The sequence below is a fragment of the Etheostoma spectabile genome, chromosome 16 (genome assembly GCF_008692095.1).
Source record: "Etheostoma spectabile isolate EspeVRDwgs_2016 chromosome 16, UIUC_Espe_1.0, whole genome shotgun sequence".
In the NCBI taxonomy this organism is placed as follows: Eukaryota; Metazoa; Chordata; class Actinopteri; order Perciformes; family Percidae; genus Etheostoma; species Etheostoma spectabile.
Window position 1 is genome coordinate 23822628 of NC_045748.1, and position 8687 is coordinate 23831314.

General features: G+C 40.7%; 1 protein-coding gene across 3 annotated transcripts in view; it reads left to right on the forward strand.

Moving 5' to 3' along the window:
• Positions 1–8687, forward strand: part of lrsam1 (leucine rich repeat and sterile alpha motif containing 1) — a 34918-nt gene that overhangs the window by 4494 nt on the left and 21737 nt on the right. For all 3 annotated transcript variants that reach the window (XM_032539232.1, XM_032539233.1, XM_032539234.1), the window contains exons 3-10: positions 2751–2807; positions 4492–4536; positions 5224–5301; positions 7242–7310; positions 7399–7483; positions 7565–7686; positions 7773–7863; positions 8404–8513. In XM_032539232.1, the coding sequence (XP_032395123.1) occupies positions 2751–2807; positions 4492–4536; positions 5224–5301; positions 7242–7310; positions 7399–7483; positions 7565–7686; positions 7773–7863; positions 8404–8513 (657 nt within the window). The remainder of the gene's footprint in view (positions 1–2750; positions 2808–4491; positions 4537–5223; positions 5302–7241; positions 7311–7398; positions 7484–7564; positions 7687–7772; positions 7864–8403; positions 8514–8687) is intronic.

The following is an 8687-nucleotide window of genomic DNA, read 5'->3' on the forward strand; positions in this document are numbered from 1 at the left end:
CCATCAGAAAGACCCGGAGACACTGGACTTGTGCAACACCATTCCACTATAAAGAGATACAGTGTTTGAAGTTTGCAAATGAACATATAGACAAGCCTGAAGCATTGTGGAAACAAGAAATGTAAACTTTCACCGTTCTCCTTTCACATGATTGTTACCGGCCGAGCCTTCCCCTTTAAGACACGTGAGCTGTGTATGTGTGTGACGTAACGGGGTTTGTTATGGGAAGTCCTCTCCTGTGTGTAGAAAAGTACCGTAAGCTGCAGCTGCCACAAATGAAGTGATGCACATGCTTTTCTTGGGCAGTGATGCTACAGTAGTCAGTGTTTTATGTTTGCTGCAAAGATGAACTAAATCGCCTGATTAATGCAACGTTATGACCATAGAGTTACCATCCAGGCTAAAGCTAATACAGTTAGCCTTAAGAAACAAGGCGTCTGTCCCCACTAACCTTATGGTTCATAGCCGCGAAGCTGGAAATATAATACTAATCTACAACTGCAGTCTCTGTCTGATTTAACATAATTTACACTGATTTTGTGTTATTGGATACACAGTTTGTTTCTAGTGCGTGACATGCGGGCTCTGCATGCACAGCCAACCACCAATCACAATCAATGTTGATCAGTTCAAGTCAACAACCTAAGCAGGCCCCGCTAGTCGACCACAACCTGAAATTTAGAGGAAGCAACATGCATGAATTATTAATATCATCAGAATCAGAATCAGAAGCAGCTTTATTTTATTTTTTTCATTCAATTTAGCCTGGATTGATAGTGTTATATGAATGGTGTAATGTGAAAAAAAAGAAATTCTACGTATAGTCCCCCTACAAAGTCAACCCCAGTAGTCAAGAATTATCTATTATTTCCAAATAGAGCTATTAATGTCATCTTGTAAAAAGTAGTTGCAAAAAATATTGCAATGTATTTTTTTTAATTTTTATTATTATTTTTTTTTAACCAATATCATGCAGCCCTAGACTGCAGTGTGGTGTTGTGTTGCGTTTCCGCTTCTGCCACTGGAAATTCCGCCAGATGTCCCTCTTTTCGGCCAGATGTCTGATACCTTCCTTACCTTTGTGTTGGCGTTTTAACCTCCGGAGGATTTCTGAGGACTATGGTTACCTGGTCTTCAGATCTCTGCAGGGTAAATCCAGACAGCTAGCTAGACTATCTGTCCAATCAGAGGACTATGGTTACCTGGTCCTCAGATCTCTGCAGGGTAAATCCAGACAGCTAGCTAGACTATCTGTCCATCTGATGACTATGGTTACCTGGTCCTCAGTCTGCAGGGTAAATCCAGACAGCTAGCTAGACTATCTGTCCAATCTGAGGACTATGGTTACCTGGTCCTCAGATCTCTGCAGGGTAAATCCAGACAGCTAGCTAGACTATCTGTCCAATCTGAGGACTATGGTTACCTGGTCCTCAGATCTCTGCAGGGTAAATCCAGACAGCTAGCTAGACTATCTGTCCAATCGGAGTTTTCTGTTGCACAACTAAAACTACTTTTGAGAGTACACATGTTCCACCAAAACAAGTTCTTTCTGGAGGCTTTTTTTTGCAGAGGCACTTGCTTCATCCAGCTCTCAGCACCACCTATAACGATTGTTTGAAGAAATGCCAATAGAGAGGCAAAGTCCTTCTCCTTCCGGTGGACCTCATGGGACCTTAATTTGGAAGAAATACACATGGTTGTGAACGTGGAGAGACAAATCATTTTTTTTATCCTGTTTCAATTTAACCATGGTTTACAAATATGATGTACTACGATTCAAAAGTTAATTTTTCAACAGGACTTTCGCAATATGGACTAGTGCAAAATCCAAGTCGCGAGGGGGCGCAGTATTTGTTAAAGGCAAAATATGTGTCAAACCATCCTAAATGAAGTAGTGTGGTGCTGCAGAGACGTCCCAGCCTACAAATCCTATCCTACAGACTAAAGAATTTTTTTTTTTGTGGGGCGGCCTCTAGCTAACCCAGTAGAGTGTGCGCCCCATGTGGGCTGAGTTCTTTACAGCAACTCAGGTTCAAATCCGATCTGCGGCACCTCGCTGCATGTCATCACCTCTCTCTCTCTCTCTCTTTCTCTCTCCCCCCTTTCCTGTCTATGAAGGGAAAAGCCCCCCGAAAAATCTTAAAAAGCAAATCCTCGCAAAAATCACACTATAATCATTTTAATTTTTTTAAATGAGAATGAGACAAAAATGATCATTCCCTCAAATATCGTGAAACCAATCGCAATATCAGTCAAAATAATCGCAATTACAGATTTTCCTCATATCGTGCAGCTCTACATCTGACAGCACAGCCCCCAGGGTCACACAATTCCTAGTTGTGTAGCAGCTACCCTCTAGTCACCACCCTGCTGCTGGTGGTTCGGGTTACATCAACAACCCGCATGGTATTACTGGGACAACCTGCAGCCATTTAGCGTGGCAATGAGCAGGGTCCAGAATTAGCTCCATCTTCTAGCCAAATCATAGTAAAATATGCAAGTGGCTAGATCTGCTTCTCTTACCAAACCCCCCCCAATATTATTAGTGGTAAAATTTGAACATTCACTAGCCATTTGGCTTTATTTTGGACCCTAGTTTTGAGTATTAGACTATTTTCTATATCAAAAATGCATCATCCCTAGTGTGGAAGTATTTTCTTTGTTAGCATAACATTATGCGTCTTTGTTGTCTTTGTAAACAAATGTCTATTCCCGAACAAACCCAGTAACTGTTAATTCTTGTTCTTCAGTCTAAGGAGGCAGGTGCTGATGACATCCTTGATATTTCAGCGTGTGAGCTCTCGGAGGTGAGTATGTTGCTGTCAACAGATATGAGACAAGGTTATTTTATGACAATGTGTGACAAAAGTCTATTAGTAGTAGGGGTGGGGTGGGGAAATCAATGCAGAATAGTACTGTGATATTTTTTGTGGCAATACTTATCAATGCTCAGACACCGATAGAAGTATTGATGTATTCTTATACAGCTGTTGGTCAGTTTGTCTGCTTGACAATCTCATTTTGCAGCAATAAAATTGAAATAAGATGAACCAACAGACATTTATCTTTTTAGATGAAACAGATGTTGTTAAAGTTTCCCTTTGGGGACATCATTTAAAATTGGGAAAAACTAAAGTAACTACTGTTTTTTTTTCAACCTGGACCCTATTTTCCTAAGTTTTAGTGTCAAAGTGACTGATGGGACCAGTATTACCTTCACAAAAGTTCTTGTTTTGCCACTGACAGGCTCAGATTAGTATTCTAAGTTTCTGACAACATTATGGAAAGGATTTCTTAGGTTGACATTTTCTGTTAAAGAGTATGTCCTTTTTTAACCCTTGTGTTGTCTTCCCATCAACCGACATTTTTGTCACTCTTTCAATGTTGTGGGTGCTTTTTTTGATGTATTTTCCAAAGTTATTTAGTATTTCTAATGTTGACATTTTCAGTGCTTAATTTGACGGCCCATTTTTTGTGATTAAAAAACTGAAAACGGGTCAAATTTGACCCGAGGGCAAGATGAGGGTTAAACATATTCCATGTAAATAAACAGTAATTTACACTTCATTCTTGGCCGCCCAGATAGCTCAGTTGTTAGAGCGGGTGTCCATACACAGAGGTGTACTCCTCGATGCAGCGGCCCGGGATCAAATCTGCCCTGTGGCCCTTTGATGTATGTCATTCCCCCTCTCTCTCCCCTTTCATTTCGTCAGCTGTCTTATCAAATAAAGGCTAAAAAATGATAATACACTCCATTCAAAGACGACAGACACAAAATAAAACTATGAAAAGCCGTTTCAGATCGTCTTTCCACTTTTCCAACCATCAGAAGTTAAAATAAACACTTAGTTTACAGATTTACATGTGAAAATACGTCGACTCTATACAAGCTAAAATTATTGCTTTTTTTTTTAAAATGGAGTCTGGTTGGTTTACTTCCAGACTGAGCTTCAGAGCTGTTTCTGATTAAACGCAAAGGTATCAAAGAGGTTTTAAAGGTCTATCTCTGAAGGGATCCTTTCCATAATGTTGTCAGGAATATTAATCTGAGCTTGTCAGTGGCACAACAAGCACATACCTGAAGGGAAATACAAGCTGGACAATTGCCCTATTAACTTACATTGTAGCTTGTTTTGCCGCTTCCAACTGCAGCGATCTTGCTTAATAATGGACCAATGTCAAAGATTGTTGTTAGACAAAAAAACATAGGACAATAAGGTCCAGTTTGAAAAGAAAACGGTAGTTACCCTTTAAAGTAGGAGCTCCCTTAATGAGTGAAACCCTGCCTTATTTAGATGGGCTTCAGGACTGATAGGGACTTGCTGGTCATGCTCTTGTGTGCATGTTGACTTCTAGGATTGAACCATTACCTTCCATTTTTTTACATTTCTGTTGGACCTGGCTGCATAAGCAACTGTTTGTACAATTACGTATTAATTAGTGTGTCATGACTACTCCAGATGATGACATCAATGGTCTGTTCTGCCACAGGTTCCCTCCTGTGCCTTTTCCATTTGCAAGGTGCTACAGAAGAAGGTAAGAATGCAACATGGAGACATAGCAAACTGAGCTCATAAAATGGTGAATGTATAATACGCCAATTTGGATGCCATTATTGGGGTGTTATCAAGACGCATACTCACTTTTTATTAGTTTTTATTTGGCCTCCATTGACTTACATTACCTTCCGGTAGTGTGTGAATTACCGCCCTAGCGAGTAGTATGAAAGGGCGAAAGTCCTCATAGGGAGATTGGTCGGGGTGGTGGATGGGTAAAACACAGGACTTTCACCCAGGAGACCGGGGATCATGTCCCTCATGTCACATTTCCTAAAGTCAACTGTCGGTTTCTTTTTCTAATAAAGCCAATATCATTCTTTTTTTCCAAAATCCCAACCGCTTTTTCCGTTCCTAAACCTAACCGCGTGTCACGTGTCCTAAACTCAACCGCGTGTCACGTGGCGTGTATGTTTACGTCCGCTGTATACAGCGTAGACATACACACGGAAAGCTCAAAATGGGTACAGATAACACACCACTTGGCTTATGAGAGTCGGCGTGTATGTTTACGCAAAGTCATGATGTCATGTTGGACATAGTGTATTTATTTTCTATCGTGTGTATGCATTAATACTGTATCACCAATATGTAACCTATAAACCACCCCTGTGTCAGTATTACTTTGTCCTTGGCTGAACACACGTCCTGTGTTTCTCTCCTTTAGGTCCTTATCCTCCATAACAATCAACTGAGGTCATTGCTGCCCAAAGGATGTGACATCAATGCTCTTGCCACTTTAAAGGTAATGCAAACAAGATACATTTAAAATGCTGGAATTTGTAAGTGCCTGTATACAGTAGGGCTGAACAATTAACCGTTTTCAACATTTGGCCTTGACCAATTGCCACTTTGCTCGTTTGAAAGCCATGATGTCTCTCTCTCATGGGTGGGCCAAATTCTCTGGGCGGGCAAAGCAGAGAAAGTGGAGGTAACCTTTCCACTTATGACATCATAAGGGGGAGATTCTATCACCACTGGAGGACCATAGGCCGGCTGGGGGAACTCATATTAATATTAAAAAACCTCAAAGTTAAATTTTCATGCCATGGGACCTTTAAACAAAATCTAACTTTAGAAAACACAAACACTTACACACATTTTCAACTAGAAAATCTACCCTCACCTATGACCCAGATACACGGTCTATCTCTCCCACCATAAGCACACCTGCGTGGGACTGCTGTAGGCCCTTATGGTTATTGTTCGTCAACCACGTCTCTATCAGGCATACAACAGGGACTGAAGAGGAGAGAGAGTTCAAAATAGAATAGAATAGGGATCGACCGATATGGATTTTTTAGTGCCGATGCCGTTTTGTTTTTTTCATCAACCTTAGCCGATGACCGATGCAGGCTGCTGATTTTCTTGAGCCGAAAACTGCTTTTGCTCCCTCAATTTACATCATAAAAATGGAAACCCTGCCACACTGGATTTGTTTTGGGAATCTGCTCTGCCCTTTCTTTAAAAATAATAAATAAAAGCACAATTCAGTGTCACTTCTGCAATCATCTTACATTGCAATATATGTGCATATGCATACGGTTAGCTGTGTAAGGGTAAAAGGCTTTCATCAACATCTACAACACAGCCTTGAGGATGCGTTGCCTGCTGACATATTATAAGACAGATATAATTAGGTCATGCACATTTAAATAATTTAAGACAACAATAAACCTGAAAAGTAGCCGTAAAAATAAAGTGCTTGATTTGTAATTTAAGACTCCCATGCTGCTAAAAACGCCTGTCTGTAAATAATGGCGTGAAAAAATTATCGCGGAGTGCAGCAGCCGCGAATCGGCCGATGCGATACACGAAAAAACGCAAATATCGGCCCACCGATAAAATCGGTCTGTCACTAGAATAGAAGTGACTCAAATGAATAAACTGAGCTGACTAAACTGATGTAGTGTAGTGTTTTTCCCAACATTGTTTTACTGAATGATGTGTATAAACGGTGCTTTGTGACCTGAGATGGGTTTACCATGTGCCGTCTTAAAGTGACAGAGCCTTCGTCACAGTCCTGTCTTAAGGGGATTCTATTTATTACTTTTATTTAACGTAATGATAGAAGGTGCAATATGTTGACGCTGCTATTGAACTGAGGCATATTAGAAATGTCAGTTTACAGAAAAAGTACCAATATTTTTTACTGGATTTTTTTTTTTTTTTTTTTTTTAATAATTCTAACTTTAGCTTTTGTGATAAATGTTCTGTGTTTGACGGTTCAATCGGTCTGATGCTAATTTTATCTGTTACATTATATATAATATTGAACTTGAGCTAATCTAAAAAAAAAAAAAAAATCACAAATAAAATTGTAGTATTTACATAAAAATTGCAATTCAATTTTCTCCCCCCCCCCACATCGTTCAGCCCTAGTATAAAGCATGCCACAATGATATATATGATTTTGATTAATTATTTTGTGCATCGGACTAGTTTAGTGGGAGCTCTCTCTCCGCTCATTTCCAACCCAAAGCTGCGTGAGGCTAGGTTTTCTGTGACGGCACAAGGAGAGAATATATAGACTCCTGTGAGCAGGCTCTCATCAGATGTTTACACATTTATGATGGTTTCATAAAGACCAGATTTTTATTTATTTATTTTTTTAACTTTCTGCTAAAAGCCTAAAGTCTGACCCCCGCCTCCTCACAAAAACTGCAAATCTGTTTGCTTCCAAAGGTTTTGGATCTACATGAGAATAAGCTCACTTCACTCCCAGAAGACATTGGGAAGCTGGCGTCACTGCAGGTAAAGCCTTTCTAAACTCGACTCCCGATACAGGTTAATGAGTGTACATATTCCTCAACCACGTTTGTCCTTTTTGTGTCTCGTCTAGATTCTGAACCTGGAGAAGAACCGTTTAAACGCACTGCCGGACTGTATTGGGGATCTACGACTTCTCCAGACACTCAATTTGAAGGGTATGATGCCTAGAATGAGAGGACATGTGCAGGTCGAATGGCATTGGTTATGCTTTCTTACATCACTCTGTATCTGAATAGGTAACTGTCTCAGTGAGCTGCCGTCCTCAGTTGGTTCTTTGAGCAGCCTGCGCACCCTGGACCTGAGCGACAATAGCATCGTCCAGCTCCCCAAAGCTCTGGTCTACATCCGCACCCTAGAGGTGTGTGTCTTAGGATTCACACTCACAGGAATGTAAAGGCTAAAAGCTTACGGTTTTTAATAAACCCTGTGTGTGTGCTGTGACAGAGCTTTACACTTGATGCTGCCATGATGTCCTACCCGCCTGCTTCCGTGTGTAAAGAGGGCACAGAGAGCATCCAACGCTTCCTATGCACCGGTGAGGGAGCATACACACACACACACACACACACACACACACACACACACACACACACAGAGGGTGTGGGCCCATTGGATACTTTCTAAACCCAACATATAAGCTAAACAAGGACCAAATAATAGCTCTGAGTTACAATATCCACAGTCGCAATCAAAGTGTTACCTATCCAATCACCTTTTCTTTCTTTTTTTTCTTTCTTTTTTTTTTTTTTTTTTTTTTTTTTTTGATTATTTTTGGGGCCTTTTTGGCTTTTAAATGACAGTACAGCTGAAGACATGAAAGAGGAGAGAGAAAGAGAAAATGACATGCAACAAAGGCCAGCAGGTCGAAGTGGAACGCGGGCCCGCTTTGTCGAGGAATAAACCTCTACATATGGCCGCCTTCTTTACCAACTGAGCTATCTGGGCGCACTATCCGCACTATGTGGTCCTTTTTCGCTCAGTGGAAAATCCAAAGAATTAATTTTATTTTACGTGTCAACAAATCCGACTGTATAAGAGAATAATGTTGGATTTCTTGGTTGACATGGTTTTTCAGAGCTGGGGGAGGAGTACTGCCCCCCATCCCAGTATCTCCTGCCGGTGCTGGAGAGTGAGTGTGGGAAACAGGACTCTGACTGTGTGGATGGCTTGGAGGAGGCCTGGCTGGTGGGTGACACACACACAACCCTACGCAGGATTACAATCTATACTACTAACTGACTATTCTGTGCTGTTCACTTGGACCTTGTTAAAAAGCCCTTATTATGCATTTTGCTTTTTCCCATCTTTTAGTGGGTATATAGTATATATATACTGTGTGTGTATATATATATATATATA